Here is a 20,707-nt window from a genome sequence, read left to right as displayed (position 1 = left end):
ATAATCTGACCCTATCTAATCTGACCCTGTCTAATCTGACCCGGTCTAATCTGACCCGGTCTAATCTGACCATGTCTTATCTGACCCTGTCTAATCTGACCCGGTCTAAGCTGACCATGTCTAATCTGACCCTGTCTAATCTGACCCTGTCTAATCTGACCATGTCTAATCTGACCATGTGTAAGCTGACCCTGTCTAATCTGACCCTATCTATCTGACCCTGTCTAATCTGACCCTGTCTAATATCACCCTGTCAAATCTGACCATGTCTAATCTGACCCTGTCTAATCTGACCCTATCTAATCTGACCCTGTCTAATCTGACCCTTTCTAATCTGACCCTATCGAATCTGACCCTGTCTAATCTGACCCTATCTAATCTGACCCTGTCTAATCTGACCCTATCTAATCTGACCCTGTCTAATCTGACCCTGTCTAATATGAACATGTTTAATTTGACCCTGTCTTATCTGACCCGGTCTAATCTGACCCTGTCTAATCTGACCATGTCTAATCTGACCCTATCTAATCTGACCCTGTCTAATCTGACCCTATCTAATCTGACCCTGTCTAATCTGACCCTGTCTAATCTGACCCTGTCTAATCTAACCATGTCTTATCTGACCCTGTCTAATCTGACCCTGTCTAATATGACCCTGTGTAAGCTGACCATGTTTAATTTGACCCTGTCTTATCTGACCCGGTCTAATCTGACCCTATCTAATCTGACCCTGTCTAATCTGACCCTGTCTAATCTGACCCTATCTAATCTGACCCTGTCTAATCTGACCCTGACTTAACTGTCCCTGACTTAACTGACCCTGTATAATCTGACCCTATCTAATCTGACCCTGTCTAATCTGACCCGGTCTAATCTGACCCGGTCTAATCTGACCATGTCTTATCTGACCCTGTCTAATCTGACCCTATCTAATCTGACCTTGTCTAATATGACCCTATCTAATCTGACCCTGTCTAATCTGACCCTGTCTAATCTGACCCTGTCTAATCTGACCATGTCTAATGACGACTGGGTTGGACAGATTATGACGACTGAGTTGGACAGTTTATGACGACTGGGTTGGACAGATTATGACGACTGGGTTGGACAGATTATGATGACTGGGTTAGACAGATTATGACGACTGGGTTGGACAGATTATGACGACTGGGTTGGACAGATTATGACGACTAGGTTGGACAGATTATGACGACTAGGTTGGACAGATTATGACGACTGGGTTAGACAGATTATGACGACTAGGTTGGACAGATTATGATGACTGGGTTGGACAGATTATGATGACTGGGTTGGACAGATTATGACGACTGAGTTGGACAGATTATGATGACTGGGTTGGACAGATTATGACGACAGGGTTGGACAGATTATGACGACAGGGTTGGACAGATTATGATGACTGGGTTGGACAGATTATGACGACAGGGTTAAGACAGATTATGACGACTGGGTTGGACAGATTATGACGACTGGGTTGGACAGATTATATGACGACTGGGTTGGACAGATTATGACGACTGGGTTGGACAGTAATGACGACTGAGTTGGACAGATTATGACGACTGGGTTGGACAGATTATGACGACAAGGTTGGACAGATTATGACGACAGGGTTGGACAGATTATGACGACTGGGTTAGACAGATTATGATGACTGGGTTAGACAGATTATGACGACAGGGTTAGACAGATTATGATGACTGAGTTGGACAGATTATGACGACTAGGTTGGACAGATTATGACGACAGTGTTGGACAGATTATGATGACTGGGTTGGACAGATTATGACGACAGGGTTAAGACAGATTATGACGACTGGGTTGGACAGATTATGACGACTGAGTTGGACAGATTATGACGACTAGGTTGGACAGATTATGACGACTAGGTTGGACAGATTATGACGACTGGGTTGGACAGATTATGACGACTGAGTTGGACAGATTATGACGACTGGGTTAGACAGATTATGATGACTGGGTTAGACAGATTATGACGACAGGGTTGGACAGATTATGATGACTGAGTTGGACAGATTATGACGACTGGGTTGGACAGATTATGACGACAGGGTTAGACAGATTATGATGACTGGGTTGGACAGATTATGACGACTGGGTTAGACAGATTATGATGACTGGGTTGGACAGATTATGACGACTGATTGGACAGATTATGACGACTGAGTTGGACAGATTATGACGACTGAGTTGGACAGTTTATGACGACTGGGTTGGACAGATTATGACGACTGGGTTGGACAGATTATGACGACTGGGTTGGACAGATTATGATGACTTGGTTGGACAGATTATGACGACTGGGTTGGACAGATTATGATGACTGGGTTGGACAGATTATGACAACTGGGTTGGACAGATTATGATGACTGGGTTGGACAGATTATGACGACTGGGTTGGACAGATTATGACGACTGGGTTGGACAGATTATGACGACTGGGTTGGACAGATTATGATGACTGAGTTGGACAGATTATGACGACTGGGTTGGACAGATTATGACGACTAGGTTGGACAGATTATGACGACAGGGTTAAGACAGATTATGACGACTGGGTTGGACAGATTATGACGACTAGGTTAGACAGATTATGACGACTGGGTTGGACAGATTATGACGACAGGGTTGGACAGATTATGACGACTAGGTTGGACAGATTATGACGACTAGGTTGGACAGATTATGACGACTGAGTTGGACAGATTATGACTGGGTTGGACAGATTAAGACGACAGGGTTGGACAGATTATGATGACTAGGTTGGACAGATTATGACGACTGGGTTAGACAGATTATGACGACTGGGTTGGACAGATTATGACGACTGAGTTGGACAGATTATGACGACTGGGTTGGACAGATTATGACGACTGGGTTAGACAGATTATGACGACTAGGTTGGACAGATTATGACGACTGGGTTGGACAGATTATGACGACTGGGTTGGACAGTGTAATACTGACATGGCAGACTATGACTGACTTGGACATTTACATGTATTACAAACATGTCCAAAAATGAGCAATTTAGCTTTTAATTTATTACATGAAAATAAATCAATAACAATCACACAATAATGCTTCACAGAACATGGCAATATACAATGAAATAAAGATAAATACATGCATCAATGGAAAAATTAAGTAGTTAACCAAAAATTCTGAGTGTTAACCATTTACCAATTAAAGAACATTAAATTGTATCTAGTACTTACCCCCGGAGGTGGTGGTCATTCTTTTTGTCCTCGGTTTTTCTAAAATCATACATAATTAATGATGTTATAATAATGGTTCTTGTATCTACAATTGTTTTTCTCATCTTTTATATAAAAGAACAAATAGTCATCTTGAACACAAAAACGTTGAAGTAATGACTGGGATTATTACAGGTTTTGAACATTTTATAGCTTTTTTACACAGCTAAAGTAATTAGACACAGGTGTATACAGTTTAATAAATATGGTATTTGGAAGAGTAAATTGATTCTCTCTACATGTAAATTGACAGATAAATAACAATGAAAGGAGGCAACTCACTGTCGCAGTGTAACTCGTCGGATTCTTCTGGACAGTCCATTTCACCATCACATCGCCATTCCAAAGGGATACAGACATCTTCACATTCAAATTCATCATGGATACAGCCTGCAATAGGAAGATTGTGAATTAAGTCTTCAGTCACCATGATAAAGTTTGTGAATTAAGTCTTCAGTCACCATGATAAAGTTTGTGAATTAAGTCTTCAGTCACCATGATAACGTTTGTGAATTAAGTCTTCAGTCAGTCCATGATAACGTTTGTGAATTAAGTCTTCAGTCACAAATGATAACGTTTGTGAATTAAGTCTTCAGTCACCATGATAAAGTATGTACTTTCAACTGGTGATTTAGTAAACTGAGAATGTGAACACAGAGACAACAGAGAAAGATAGAAATAAAAGGGAAACAAGTAAGAAAGTAAAACAAGGGAGACAACTGAAAAAGTAAAACAAGGGAGACAATTGAGAAAGTAAGAACAATGGATAAAACCATGAAAGTAAAGAACAAGGGAAAACAACTGTAAGAACAAGGGAGACAACTGAGAAAGTTGGAAAAAGAGAGACAACTTAGTAGAAAGCTGAAAAAATAAAACAGGGGGAGACAACTGTGAAATTAAGTATATATGGAAACAAAAGATAAAACACAAAAAATATCACCACTGTCTTCCCCACACACAAGAAGACATAGCAGTTCTGAGATTTTTCTGAATCAATTACAGTTACTTCCCTTGCTAAAGCATTAATCATTCATTTTGACACTATATGCATTTTCTATTTCTAGAAAGTTAAATAATTGGTAGTTAGTAACATTGTTTGTAAATCCTGCTTTCATCGATAGAAGTTATTGTGATTAAAATGGATGGTTTATTCAATTTTTGTTTTCCATTCTGAAAATTTGAAAAGAAAATTTGTTAAATAGGTATTAAAATGCAATTCATATCTTTCTGAGTGAACAGAGAATTAACTTAACATACATTGATGAATGACAATGGATTGAGGTTCCCTGTGCTCTTTAATCAATAAAGGTGAGGGGATCATTAGCAATATTGAAAGTTCCACTATAAATCTTATCTTGAAAAAAAAATCTCAACATAAATAACTTTTAAACAAAATGTTTATAATAAGAACTTGAACAAAAATACCTATCTTTTTCATCAACATGATAAATCCGCTTTCTGTGAACCATCACTAATTCCATCAAAAAGGAAGTCAAGGTGTCACAGATATGTGTGTGGGCCTTAGCCCTCATGTAATCCTCTACATCAAATAAGTAAACATCCATGTTTTTTTCTAATCCCACAACACGTGTGTGCTGGTATGGTTATATAGATTCATAACATCACCAACATAACTGCTGATAAACTCTGCCTAGGTTTCAAAAGTAAAGAGCGAATTATTACAAACTTATAGGTGATATCACTAAGGGATATCAACTCAAGAGCTGTACAGGTTTCAGAACCAGGGGCCCTACATTAATTTGCGCATGAAAATCTGTCTTTTCGTAACTTGAAGTTATCCAATCTTGTGACCAGGTACATGTATTGATTATTTCGTTTATTTAGTTTGTGCGAGAAAAATAAGTTGTTATCTTACAAATTTACGGCTCTATGTCTCAAAAACAAGTACTTGCTCACAAGGGCAGTAACTCTGCATTACAAAAAGACAAAACATCCTTTCTTTACCTTTTAAACATTACATACTTCTTTATGATTAGATTATGCAGTAGTAGTAGTCTGCCTTTTTCAGACAATAGACGATCAGTCACATAACTAAATGTCTGTGTTTGGGGGTCATATACTCCCCCAGTAATCATAACTGATGACTGCACAGATTCTCCTTAGCTTAGAAATTTTCAACTAATTCTGAGACGGAAATCACTTTAACTATAGTCCCCTTTCTCTCCATTCCAAACAAACCGTTACTACCCTTCACACTGACTAGCTCAAGTTAAAATCAATATACTACAACACATTTAATTTGATCATGATGCGAGTTAAAATTCTAGTGTTTGCACTTTCAGAAAGAAGAGAAATTAATTAATATTTAATTCTTCTTGTGTTATGACTTTACACATAGCCCATCAAGTCAACAACTCAACACGCTGCATTCTCATTACGATAAATAAGTTACCAATAACATCACTGTCGTACCCTGCGTTCTCATTACGATAAATTAGGTACCAATAACATCACTGTCGTACCCTGCCTTCTCATTACGATAAATTAGGTACCAATAACATCACTGTTGTACTCTGCCTTCTCATTACGATAAATAAGGTACCAATAACATCACTGTCGTACCCTGCGTTCTCATTACGATAAATAAGTTACCAATAACATCACTGTCGTACCCTGCGTTCTCATTACGATAAATTAGGTACCAATAACATCACTGTCGTACCCTGCGTTCTCATTACGATAAATAAGGTACAATTAACATCACTGTCGTACCCTGCGTTCTCATCACCATAAATAAGGTACCAATAACATCACTGTTGTACCCTGCGTTCTCATTACGATAAATAAGGTACCAATAACATCACTGTTGTACCCTGCGTTATCATTACAATAAATAAGGTACCAATAACATCACTGTCATACCCTGCGTTCGCATTACGATAAATTAGGTACCAATAACATCACTGTTGTACCCTGCGTTCTCATTACGATAAATTAGGTACCAATAACATCACTGTTGTACCCTGCGTTCTCATTACGATAAATAAGGTACCAATAACATCACTGTTGTACCCTGCGTTCTCATTACCATAAATGATGTACCAATAACATCACTGTTGTACCCTGCGTTCTCATTACGATAAATAAGGTACCAATAACATCACTGCTGTACCCTGCGTTCTCATTATGATAAATAAGGTACCAATAACATCACTGTTGTACCCTGCGTTCTCATTACGATAAATTAGGTACCAATAACATCACTGTTGTACCCTGCGTTCTCATTACGATAAATTATAGGTACCAATAACATCACTGTTGTACCCTGCGTTCTCATTACGACCTTACTAGGACTTGGCTAAAAAGCCTGAGTGATACACTAATCACATTCTTTTCACTTTTACCACAGCCAAATACACATTCTATTAACTTTTACCACAGCCAAATACACATTCTATTTTTTCATAACAGCAGTGATGTCTGATTTTTGAAAGTCTGTGTAGTCAAACCGAGACCTCCAAGAAATCTGTGTGTAGTCAAACCGAGACCTCCAAGAAATCATGTCTTCTGTTTTGTCAAAATTCTTGAAGAAATATTTTTGGGAAACAGTGAAAAGTATTCCAATCTTCTAAGGCTCTTGTCCATGAGCATTATGACCCCATACCATAATACTCCAATCAAACTGACATCACAGGTATTGAGACCTAGTAAGATGCCTGCTCAACATGAATAAAGTATAGGTTTCTGCATCCAAGGGAGATAATCCAACTACACATAATGATCCAATCATTATTTCAATTCTGATAGTTTACAACACAACAAATGTAGTAAATCATCAACATATTAAAAATGTATGTTTTATGATCTAAAGAATATCAAATAACAGGCTAAATTTAGATGAAGTTTTTGAAAACAGTGTTGCAGGAAAGCATTGTATAAAAGTAGTATAATACCAACATAACAGCTTGCCCAGGATACTGTAGGCCACTACTTTCAGGACATCACAATCCGTATCGATTTTATGTCCAACAATGTCAGGTAGCCCGTAGGAACGTAAATTAAATATAACAAATTGGTTAAAAACAACAGCAAGTCATGCGGTCATATTTAAAATTCAGAAATGAAAAGTGCATTATACATTCCTCCACAAATCAGGCAGTCCTCAGAGAGTTGTGCTAGCTGGAGCAGACAGATGAAGAATTGTTATTTCAAAATTTTAGAATTAGATGCCAACAGTGTTAAACTTTAAAAACATTTTTCTTGTTCTGAAATGATTTATTTTGTGCCACTAGATGTCATAAAAGATTTCAGTTTTAGAAAAATGAGAGTGTCATTTAGGGATTCTTGTCTAAATTATAGACATTTGTCAAACAGTCAATTAAATATTTGAGATCTGTATATGTGGTGCCTGATGAAGCATGACCTATTGTACATGTGGTGCCTGATGAAGTGTGACCTATTATATATGTGGTGCATGATGAAGTGTGACCTATTCTACATGTGGTGCCTGATGAAGTGTGACCTATTGTACATGTGGTGCCTGATGAAGTGTGACCTATTGTATATGTGGTGCATGATGAAGCCTATTGTATATGTGGTGCATGATGAAGCCTATTGTATATGTGGTGCCTGATGAAGTGCGATATATTGTATATGTGGTGCCTGATGAAGTGCGACCTATTGTATATGTGGTGCCTGATGAAGTGCGACCTATTGTATATGTGGTGCCTGATGAAGTCTGACCTATTGTATATGTGGTGCATGATGAAGTGTGACCTATTGTATATGTGGTGCCTGATGAAGTGTGACCATGTGGTGCCTGATGAAGTGTGACCATGTGGTGCTGATGAAGTGTGACCTATTGTATATGTGGTGCCTGATGAAGTGTGACCTATTGTATATGTGGTGCCTGATGAAGTGTGACCATGTGGTGCCTGATGTCAAGCGTGACATATTGTATATGTGGTGCCTGATGAAGTGTGACCATGTGGTGCCTGATGAAGTGTGACCTATTGTACATGTGGTGCCTGATGAAGTGTGACCATGTGGTGTCGGATGACGTCTGACCTATTGTATATGTGGTGCCTGATGAAGTGTGACCTATTGTATATGTGGTGCATGATGAAGTGTGACCTATTGTATATGTGGTGCCTGATGAAGTCTGACCTATTGTACATGTGGTGCCTGATGAAGTCTGACCATGTGGTGTCGGATGACGTCTGACCTATTGTATATATGGTGCCTGATGAAGTGTGACCTATTGTATATGTGGTGCATGATGAAGTGTGACCTATTGTACATGTGGTGCCTGATGAAGTCTGACCATGTGGTGCCTGATGAAGTGTGACCTATTGTACATGTGGTGCCTGATGAAGTGTGACCTATTGTATATGTGGTGCCTGATGAAGTCTGACCTATTGTATATGTGGTGCCTGATGAAGTCTGACCTATTGTACATGTGGTGCATGATGAAGTCTGACCTATTGTATATGTGGTGCCTGATGAAGTGTGACCATGTGGTGCCTGATGAAGTGTGACCTATTGTATATGTGGTGCCTGATGAAGCATGACCTATTGTATATGTGGTGCCTGATGAAGTCTGACCTATTGTACATGTGGTGCCTGATGAAGTCTGACCATGTGGTGCCTGATGAAGTGTGACCTATTGTATATGTGGTGCCTGATGAAGTCTGACCATGTGGTGCCTGATGAAGTGTGACCTATTGTACATGTGGTGCCTGATGAAGTGTGACCATGTGGTGTCGGATGACGTCTGACCTATTGTATATGTGGTGCCTGATGAAGTGTGACCTATTGTATATGTGGTGCATGATGAAGTGTGACCTATTGTATATGTGGTGCCTGATGAAGTCTGACCTATTGTACATGTGGTGCCTGATGAAGTCTGACCATGTGGTGTCGGATGACGTCTGACCTATTGTATATGTGGTGCCTGATGAAGTGTGACCTATTGTATATGTGGTGCATGATGAAGTGTGACCTATTGTACATGTGGTGCCTGATGAAGTCTGACCATGTGGTGCCTGATGAAGTGTGACCTATTGTACATGTGGTGCCTGATGAAGTGTGACCTATTGTATATGTGGTGCCTGATGAAGTCTGACCTATTGTATATGTGGTGCCTGATGAAGTCTGACCTATTGTACATGTGGTGCATGATGAAGTCTGACCTATTGTATATGTGGTGCCTGATGAAGTGTGACCATGTGGTGCCTGATGAAGTGTGACCTATTGTATATGTGGTGCCTGATGAAGCATGACCTATTGTATATGTGGTGCCTGATGAAGTCTGACCTATTGTACATGTGGTGCCTGATGAAGTCTGACCATGTGGTGCCTGATGAAGTGTGACCTATTGTATATGTGGTGCCTGATGAAGTTTGACCTATTGTACATGTGGTGCCTGATGAAGCATGACCTATTGTATATGTGGTGCCTGATGAAGTGTGACCTATTGTATATGTGGTGCCTGATGAAGTCTGATCTATTGTATATGTGGTCCTGATGAAGTTTGACCTAATGTACATTTAGTGCCTGATTAAACAGGCAGTTATTTGAGTTAGCTACAGAGCCAGCCTCCTATTGTGTAACATGTACTGTATAGACATCTACTATCCACCCTGTCCGCCCTTCCTGGTGACCTTGAGATATCGAGGCTGGCTGTACTTTGAGCTAGTTACAGGGTCGGGTTGCCTCCTATTGTGTAACATGCCATGGACAGATGTGTCCCAGTGTTTGTTTGAAACAATACAGATACATTCATACAGCATTCCATTGAAAATCCCCCCTCCTCCCTCATTTTTATGTGGCAAGTCAGACAGTATTACAGTCTGCTTCACCGCTGGGTGGTACACTTGCCCTTCACCTATGCAACGAGGGTTCAATTCCCCGATCAGACATGAACAAGTATGGAGGCCTTGTGCTTGTGTAGGTATTGTATACTGAAGTGTAAAGATAAGTGTAGTCCATACCATGTAGGTATTGTATAGTGTAGCCCATACCATGTAGGTATTGTATAGTGTAAAGATAAGTGTAGTCCATACCATGTAGGTATTGTATAGTGTAGCCCATACCATGTAGGTATTGTATAGTGTAAAGATAAGTGTAGTCCATACCATGTAGGTATTGTAAACTGAAGAGTAAAGACAAGTGTAGTCCATACCGTGTAGGTATTGTATACTGAAGTGTAAAGATAAGTGCAGTCCATACCATGTAGGTATTGTATACTGAAGTGTAAAGATAAGTGTAGTCCATACCATGTAGGTATTGTATACTGAAGTGTAAAGATAAGTGTAGTCCATACCGTGAAGGTATGTATACTGAAGTGTAAAGATAAGTGTAGTCCATACCGTGTAGGTATTGTATACTGAAGTGTAAAGATAAGTGTAGTCCATACCGTGTAGGTATTGTATACTGAAGTGTAAAGATAAGTGTAATCCATACCGTGAAGGTATTGTATACTGAAGTGTAAAGATAAGTGTAGTCCATACCATGTAGGTATTGTATACTGAAGTGTAAAGATAAGTGTAGTCCATACCGTGAAGGTATTGTATACTGAAGTGTAAAGATAAGTGTAGTCCATACCGTGTAGGTATTGTATACTGAAGTGTAAAGATAAGTGTAGTCCATACCGTGTAGGTATTGTATACTGAAGTGTAAAGATAAGTGTAGTCCATACCATGTAGGTATTGTATACTGAAGTGTAAAGATAAGTGTAGTCCATACCATGTAGGTATTGTATACTGAAGTGTAAAGATAAGTGTAGTCCATACCTGGTTTTATTATGTAGGTGGGTGAAATTAAATGACTATTCGGTATCTAAAACACACTGACAATCAAAACAAAATTAACCAGTTCTTTGTACAGCTAGAACATTTAAGTGCCCTTGTTGACAGTGATAAATATTTAAGAGAAGCCATCTGTCACAGCCAAACATAACAGGAATAGTACCTAACCTCACATCATATTTAATAAATCTTTATTATCTTTTCCTCTGTCTCTTTAACACATATAAAACATTGGCTGTTGTCATTTGTATCATCTGTGAACAAAAAACTCAATGATACAGTCTGGTTCTGGGAAATGTTTGTAAAGCCTCTGACCTGTCAAAGTGTGGGAACAAGCTTTTCTCTGATAAAGAACAACCTTGATGAGAGGTTAGGATACAGATAAGTCCACAGAACTGAAGAGACTGGCCACAATATAAAGAATGGCTGCATGTGATAGCTATACTGTAAATAGTTCCTCCAAGATAACCTTTCACCTGCCTTCCCACGTCTCCATAGCAGAAACCAATCATTGCTGATAGAAAAAGTCAGAACAATGAGAGTATCATACATCTACAGCAGAAAAAGTTACTGATGATAAAAATCAGACAAAGCCAGTGTAGGTATGTAATAGATGTGGAAGCAGTGACCTAAGTCTATACTGAGAGTCTTTACAGATTTTAACCAGATGTAAGGTTTAGTTGAATAACTAGATTGCGGACCACATGATACATATTTTTGTGATTTCTTACTTTTAAAATAATTTCTTACTTTTGAAACAAGCAAAGGTAAAGATTTCTTATGACATGCAGTTGCAATCAGATTGATCTATGTTAGAGTTACCTCCCTTTTTCATGATAAGCAAGAGTTACCTCCCCTGCTTCCCTCTGGTACAAGTGTGAAATAGGTTATTTTCCCATCTACGACTTCTGAGTCTTTTTAGTCCCTTTTGTAAATATGAGAACTTGTTAAAATACAACACAAACCAGGTTGAATTAAGATATCTAAGTTACATCATGGTGGATTTTAAGTCTCCAGTCTTAACAGTAATCAGATTAGTTAATATATCAATCTGCTTCCCCTAATATCACTGACTGTCATGATTGCAAAATAGCTATAACTTCATAAAGAGGCATGCTAGGTCAAATTCAGGTTTTGTTTTTTTTTTCCAACAAATTTTATCGTTTTCTAAAGATAAAACTTGCTGAAAAAAAAAACATGATGATATACATAACTTCATAAAGAAGCACACTAGGTCAAATTCATGACTTCTAATATATGTAACAAGTATAATTCTCGAGAAAATGCAAGAAGAAAATAGTACAAGTGGACATGGGTGCTGCATGTAAACCAGTCTGGGTTCCTGACTGTCACGATTCATTGTTTCACTCTGATCAGCAAGAAAAATGAGTTCATGACTCATGGTCTTGTTTTTAAAAAAAAAATTGATTTTTTTTCTTCTTAGGCGTCTTGCTAATTTGAAGCTCAGACAGATTTCACTTTAAAAATTGATTCTGAAAAATGTTGCAGAAAACAATTAGGGAGCCCCATGTCATTACAACAGTGACTTATGGAAACAAATTGGTGGGTGCTGGCAACCCCAACCAAAACCGTATTAAAAGTGAAAAAATATCTTTGTCACTGACTGATAATTCAAAAGTACACATGCAAAAAGAAATAAGTAACCCCAGACATATCTTGGCACCCATCATTGGACAATCTTCTACTGGTTTATGCAAGACTGATCTATTCTCTACTTCTCTCTTTTCCTTCTTCCTCTTAATCAACTAAAAAATGGAGAACCCACGAAGTCTAAGAAAGATCGAAGACTTTCTGAAATAGATCCATAACAAATTTCAACTGTCAGAATCCAAAATGGCCACCTGTCGGCCATTTTGTTTTTCCCAATTAGACAGAAAAATTAAATGAACACACCTAGGGACCAAGAGGAACCTACATGTGAAGTACTTCTCAAGAAATGGTAATAACAATCTTCAACTGTCAAAATCCCAGATGGCCAATGTTAGCCATTTTGTTTTCTTGATCAGCCTCAAAACTGAATGGTTACAACTTGGGACCAAGGAGAACCTACATGTCAAGTTTGAGAAATATCTTTCAAGTAATTTTCAAGAAATAGTTATATAGCACGATTGTTTAAGGATGGACAACAGGCAGACCACTGACCAGGGAAGAAGGAAAAGCCCACCATCTGATGATGATTGGCTAAAAATTGGTCATAAACATCTTTTTCTCTGACTGGTAATTTAAAAGTACACAAAAGTACTGCAAAAAAGGACCTTCACCTACACAACTACACCATAAAACATGCCAAGCAGATTAAATTTTCCCACCAACGGAAATCAATAAAAGTTTACTTTCATCATCGTACAATAGCATTATATACTCGTTAATTTCCTTATGTCATTCAGTAGGTAGGAATGGACTTTCTATAATTCTTATGTCCTTTGTGGACAAAATTGTGTATAAAAAATAATCAATCTGTCAAATTTCAAATCGATAATTGAAATGTAATAATTAATGAGCAACAAAAAAAAATGAACTTGGAAATAATATTATAGTGTCAACGTACTGTAGATTTATTACAATTGCTGGAGCGGACAAACTTAATTATTAAAAATTATTAAAGCAGATAGTCAAACTTGATCCAATACAAATGAATTGTTGAATTGGGTACGGCAAGCTCACACCTCAGGACAGGGTAGTTTTGGATGTAGGTATTACTCAATGTAATTCATTTCCTAAGCACTAAAGTCACAATGTCATCATGATCGTTTAATGAAGTGATTCTGACATCCCTACAGCATAGCTCTAAGATTCGTAACCTCGAAAGCTCATCCTTTAATTCTGAGGCTGAGAGCTCGAGCTTCTATTCAAAGAATTTTGATGATGGGAGGTGAAGGAAATGTGGGGAAAAGCCCTACAGAGAGGGACAAAGTCAAATAATTAATGGAGTTCCCAATCAATAACTGTTTGTTGGATAATAAATGGATGAATAGCTGGACAGTTACACAGGAAGCATTATCAACCACTGAGATTTATAGGTTCTTCATCCTAAAAACTTTTTCTAGGTGATAATTCCGATACAGCAGATGTCTTTAAAATTCGATAACCTGTTAATAAAGATAGCAATGATAAATTAACTTAAATTTATCACTGTAATGGTGACAATAGGATAGCAATGTAGATAACAATGATTTCATCTGTCTGATGCAATCATGCAAAATTTATATCAAATTATTTTCTGATAAAAAAAAATCATTTCAACTAACAGCCCACATTCAAGAACATTTACCGTAAATCAATACTCTGGGCTGTCCTATCCTCCAGCAGAGAGTCCACAGTGTTCCCAGACATTGGAACAATCTACCTAATTTTCAATCCAAATTAATGTTTTATTCTGAAATCTGTATTTATTCTATATTTGTCAAGGTCATCAAGACCCTCTCTCATCCATTTTAAATTTGAACAAGGCCATTTGCACACCTGTCATTGGTGTGACAAAGGAATCCACAAGCAGACATAATAATCTTTCTGTGCCTATCATTTTTTTTTTCATTTGTTTATAATTAATTTTCCATTGTTTGTACGCAGAATGCGGCTTTCTGATTGGTTGAGATTTTTTTTTCATACCAATATGAAAAAAATTGCGAGAATGGCGCGAAAAATGTGACGTCACAATACAACAATTGACGTTGCGTATTGATTTGAGAAAAAGAATCCCATTTAAAACCAGTAAAATTGTACATAAAACATGTTTTGAATTAGAAAATCATTTTCAAAAATTAATTATAAGCGTTGATGTCAATTTTTCATACCCCGATGAAACTAAAACAAAATTGACATCAATGCTTAAATAAAGGTAATTGTCTGTGTACCGGACACAGGTATAGGACCGGAGAACACTTTTCACCCCAAAGCTGTCGTCTTTTTTACCTTAACATTAGAGAACAGTATATTTTTACCAGGAGAATGTATTATGTTGATATAAGATACGCAAAGTTACAAATACCTTTGTGAAACGGACTTACGAACTTCGTAAGTTTTGCGTAATTATTTTGTAAATATTTACGAAAATTTGTAAGTTACGAAACTTTGTAAAACAGTACCCTGAACTCTTGACAAAGGTGTTGTATTTGTATGTATCTTCACAATACAGGTCAGTATCACACCAGTTCATATCATCATCCAAACTCTTGACACAGGAGGTGTGACAACCCCATCATCACAACATGTACAACTAATACACATTTCTTCATCCTAGCTTAGTGGCTTCTTGATGCAAAGAAAATATGAAAACAGCCTTGGGGAACATCACAAACGGGGACAAGACCCATATGTGCTCAATATGACAGCGCCCCCTGGGGCCATTACAAACACCGACAAGACTTAGATGTGGACAGGAAATCAATGAGGAGAAAATAAATGACAGCAAATTTTACTGTAATTGTCAGGGTTACCGAGACACCAGAAAGTACAGCATTGACATGGAAACGTACACAACCAATGTGTGCTTGTTTCACTTTATTTGATTGGGTAATATTTAATTAGCCAGTACATGAGTCACATGACATTGAGAGCAAGACTTCAGGTGTTGCTGCCAGACCCCTGTGTATGGACTGGATATAGGGTTCTATATTCCTCCCAACTAAAGCAGCCATGATTCCCTGAAAAGCTTTTAAACAACAACAATTGTGAAATTCAAAATTCTTTCCTGAAGATATGGTCATGTATTAAAACATATTTTGCGTCAATAAGCCTTAAAACCAATTCAATTGACTCAAAATAACCTATGGGCTTGAAATATGTGAAATCATTTATAAAATGGGAATGAGCGAGATGTTTAATTGGGCTCACCTTATCTATGGGATGGAAATGATTGAGTCAATGGGCTTAAATTATCTATGGGATGGGAATAATTGAGTCAATGGGCTCAAATTATCTATGGGATGGGAATGATCGAGTCAATGGGCTCAAATTATCTATGGGGTGGGAATGAGTCCATTTGGCTTCAAATTATACATAGGTTGTAGAATGTGCCAATTAAGGGACTCAAAATTATCTACCAGCTTGGAATGTGTTAATTAGGGATCAAAATTATCTCTGGGATTGGAATTTGCCAATTTGCTTAAAATTATCTACTGACTTGAAATGTGTTAATTAGGGATCAAAATCATCGATCAGGGCTAGTTGTGGATGTCTACAGACATTGAATATGAAAGCATCAGAATGCTCCAATAGAGTTAACTTTAACCTAAACATTAAATTGGTATAATAGATGGCAGAGACAGTATTATATGCTACAGTACTCCAGGTCAGATTAGATTTTAAGTACAGAAGTTGTTAAAGTCTACAACATACATGGTGACGCCCCTATGGAATAAATCTTGACAAAGACAGCATACTTAAGTCTGTTACAGCATCTGTAGTTACGTCACCATAGCGACCCTTACCTAAATGTCCTACAATGACAATTCTCTCACTCCAACTACAGCAAAATACATCAACAAGCGATCCCAGTATTTCAGTTCCACTGTTGTGAAAATAAATAAATGATGATTAACAATACAACTATTGGCTGCTTCTCTGGCCCTGATATGTCCATCATGTATACCATGTTTGATATTAGAAATCTTAGAATTACTTCAGGAGTATAAGATCAACTCCTAATTAAGGCAAGACACATAGTGAACCATTTGTGAACTCTCATTTTCACTTATATCTTTTTCAATTTTCCACTTTCACTTTATGTACAATCTCAATTTTCTTTCAACTTTCATTTGATGTATAGATCTCGACCCTTACGGATACTGAGCATATGTGCTGCCTGTCTACTGCTGGTATGCTGTAGACACCGCAACATAGCGATGCAACATAATTCTGCTCTGATCACTACAGCTGTGAGTATACTGCATATATACATAGGTAATTAATGGACTTAATGGACAATGCTGCCAGTATCTCAATTTTCTAACTATTCCTTTTAAAATAAATAAATAAGTGAGATTGTTAGGTTACCAGCCATTACAAGAATAGAGTAGACATTCTATCTATTGTATTTCTATAAAGGAAACATTCTATCTATTGTATTTCTATACAGTAGACATTCTATCTATTGTATTTCTATACAGTAGACATTCTATCTATTGTATTTCTATACAGTAGACATTCTATCTATTGTATTTCTATACAGTAGACATTCTATCTATTGTATTTCTATACAGTAGACATTCTATCTATTGTATTTCTATACAGTAGACATTCTATCTATTGTATTTCTATACAGTAGACATTCTTCTATTGTATTTCTATACAGTTAAGGAGTATGATGACTAGGTAGGTCATTACCATGACAACTGTCAATTACACTACTACAGACCAGTTTTACCAAATCATAGTGTACTGTAAAATTGACCACTAGCTTGTAGCTGACTGACCAGTGTATTGACCATTAATGTTGTCTATCTGACCTAAAATGGGATCAGTCATGCCAGATTTACCTACCATGATAACATGTAGTTATTAGAGATGTCTACTACATCATCTGATAGGATGGCTGGTTACTAAACCATCACTATAGTTACAGGGACTGGTCACTACTGCACAGGGACTGGTCACTACTGTACAAGGACTGGTCACTACTACACAGGCACTGGTCACTACTGCACTGGGCTGGTCACTAGTGCACAGGGACTGATCACTACGGCACAGGGGCTGGTCACTACTTACACAGGGACTCTGAGTCACTACTGTACAGAGACTGGTCACTACTACACAGGGACTGGTCACTACTGCACTGGGCTGGTCACTAGTGCACAGGGACTGATCACTACGGCACAGGGGCTGGTCACTACTTACAGGGAGCTGGTCACTACTGCACAGGGGCTGGTCACTACTGTACAGGGGCTGGTCACTACCGTATAGGGACTGGTCACTATCTCACAGGGACTCACAGGACGAGTGGTTTAGGTTGTCAACAGACCTTGGTATTGGCAAGGCACGATTTGATCTGGTAATAATATGTTGGATTTTTATTTTATTTTGATAATTGATCTAGTGAAAATAAGATTGGTGTTGGTAAAATCTTATTGTTATCAACCACAATTAAGCTAGAATTGTTTGCTTAGTTTATCGACCCGTGAACAGTCAGGGTCATTTTGAGGCGAAGTCTCCTTGTAGTAGTTTGTGACTACCTCACGGATCAACATACGGAAGACCCATCACAGACCATCCAGGGCAATTGGGGTAAAGTGTCTTGCCCTAGGACACAGCCATGACAACACAGACCAGCATTTTTCTCAGATTTTCCAACAGGAGTTGATGGTATTGTAGTTATAAGAGCAATTTAGAGTGAAAGACATAAGATGTCAAAAGTAGATAGTTCGGAGTTTTAACCAATTCCTTGAAATAAAACTGTAAACAAGAATTATCAGATATTAGGATCAATACTTGACGGCCAATGGGGCGTAACTACAGCATCCCAATCGGAATTTAAACTAATATATTTCATGGGATCCATTCCTTATCAGACATTTTTATGTCGAATCTCATATCCATTTTGACTATATAGGGGATGTTTGTTTCTGGGAGAACTGTAATCATACAGTTATAACTCCCTGAAATAAGAGTTCATGTGTACTTGAAATAGATTGTAATTACCATAGCTACGCACCACGCTCCCAAATCAACCATCAACCGTCCACTTCAAATCTGAAGGATCCACAAAGTACAGATGTATTTCAGAACCCTTGTATTTATGTGAGATACTTAAGCGTGCAGGGAACAATCAAAACACAATGCAGTAGTCAGTCTTTACCTTGTCATTCAAACTCTTTTTGTATTGTTTTCTTACAAACATACCTAGTCAGTAAGTATATCTACCTAAAACTTAACTTAATTGAAAAATATTCCTATTTTTGCTGACATATTTCTGACATTTTTGTTTTAGTACACAATTGTACAAGTCCATAACACTGTAATCTCTGGTAAGTTCGATATGTAACTTTTACATTTAAACAATTGGCGTCCACCAAGAGGGGGTAAAATACAGATGTCAGTCTCAGGCTGGTGGCTGTTAAATGATGTGACATGTTATATTTATTTTGTGTAAGGGAATGAAACTGAACATATATTATGTAATGATATATAGTACATATATAACGTAATGATATATAGTATATACATAATGTAATGATATATAGTATATACATAATGTAATGATATATAGTATATATATAATCCAATTAAAACAAGATTGTGTCTCATACATGGACCAAGGACCCCAAAGTCTGGCAATTTATGTTTATGTACCTCACTAATTATTCTTACAGATATATGCATACCTGTTCATGGCCTTTCATGTTCTACTGTCATAAATCATCAACATAAGTCATTCTACTACCAAGGGCAGTAACTCCAGCAGAATTTGTCATATTACAACTACCAAGGGCAGTAGCTCCAGTAGAATTTGTCATATTACAGAGTTCATCATTTATCTACATATATACATGGTCAGTTATATATTCAGCATGCACATTTTTATATACAAAAAGGCCCAGATGGCCTGTATCACTGATTTGGACATTTCAGTGATCAGGGACAAAACACTCTCAGTTAAATTATTTGATTTCCATTTTGGGATCCACTTTTAGTATATGCATAGCTGTCAACAATTTATAAAGTAAATTTTGCTTGGATGGAAAGACAGGTAGTATAGATGGACAGATAGACAGATAGTCAAGTGGACATACAGACGAGCAGGCAAGTGGACAGACAGACAGGCAGGTGGACAGACAGATAGGCAAGTGGACAGACAGACAGGCAGATGGACAGACAGTCAGGCAGGTGGATAGACAGACAGACAGGCAAGTGGACAGACAGATAGATAGACAGATAGATGGACAGACAGACAGATGGACAGACAGGGTGATTCCTTTACCCTCAAACACTTAAATATTTCAGACAGGATATTGTCTGATTCAGACAAGTATTATTACTGTCACCTAGACACAAACACCTATTATATCTTTCTCACCAATGGCAACCACTTCTCTTAGAAAGTATCCTGTTGCTCTGACCTCTATAATCTCTAACCCAATGTTACCAGATCTTTGACTTTCCGTTTGACCTTGACACAGGGAAACTGACATTTTTAGAGGTATCAGGGTGCACTGTATGGGTGACATGGCAGAAATCTCAGTATTATGTGAGTCAGAATGTTACAGTCACGAGATATCACCATCCAGGTAGATATAGAGTATCATCTTTAAAAACAGTTAACTATACCAACAATTTTTTATGTTAATTAAATAATAACTTCAGTAGATAATATACATGTCAATGAAATATCATGAAACTCTGGTTATATACCTCCCAGCTAACAAGGCATTAGCTGTCAACCCTCTGGATTTTGGACGAAGTCTTCCCCAATTTCATTAATTACCTGTCAGTTCTGCATGCTTCTTAAAACATTGGATCCATATTGAAATATTAATTCATAGCATACATAACAGCTCATGTAAGAATCTGTCAAATTAACTTTATATCTAGGCTTTGTTACTTTTGACCAAACATCTTTCTCCACTTTGTCAAATTTCAAAAGTTGATAGGTATTGTCATACAATTCAATAACAAAAACAACTT

General features: G+C 37.6%; 1 protein-coding gene across 1 annotated transcript in view; it reads right to left on the bottom strand.

Annotated features, from left to right (window-relative positions):
• The window catches only part of LOC117317934 (prolow-density lipoprotein receptor-related protein 1-like), a 228,137-nt gene that overhangs the window by 132,131 nt on the left and 75,299 nt on the right, over nt 1-20,707 (bottom strand). Inside the window, exons 3-4 of the mRNA XM_033872903.1 lie at nt 3,582-3,689; nt 3,261-3,299 (exon numbers count right to left, since the gene is read on the bottom strand). Of these exons, the coding sequence (XP_033728794.1) occupies nt 3,261-3,299; nt 3,582-3,689 (147 nt within the window). The remainder of the gene's footprint in view (nt 1-3,260; nt 3,300-3,581; nt 3,690-20,707) is intronic.

The sequence above is a fragment of the Pecten maximus genome, chromosome 19 (genome assembly GCF_902652985.1).
Source record: "Pecten maximus chromosome 19, xPecMax1.1, whole genome shotgun sequence".
Classification (NCBI taxonomy): Eukaryota; Metazoa; Mollusca; class Bivalvia; order Pectinida; family Pectinidae; genus Pecten; species Pecten maximus.
Note: the sequence above shows the minus strand (reverse complement) of the source record. Positions and strands in the feature narration are given on the sequence as shown.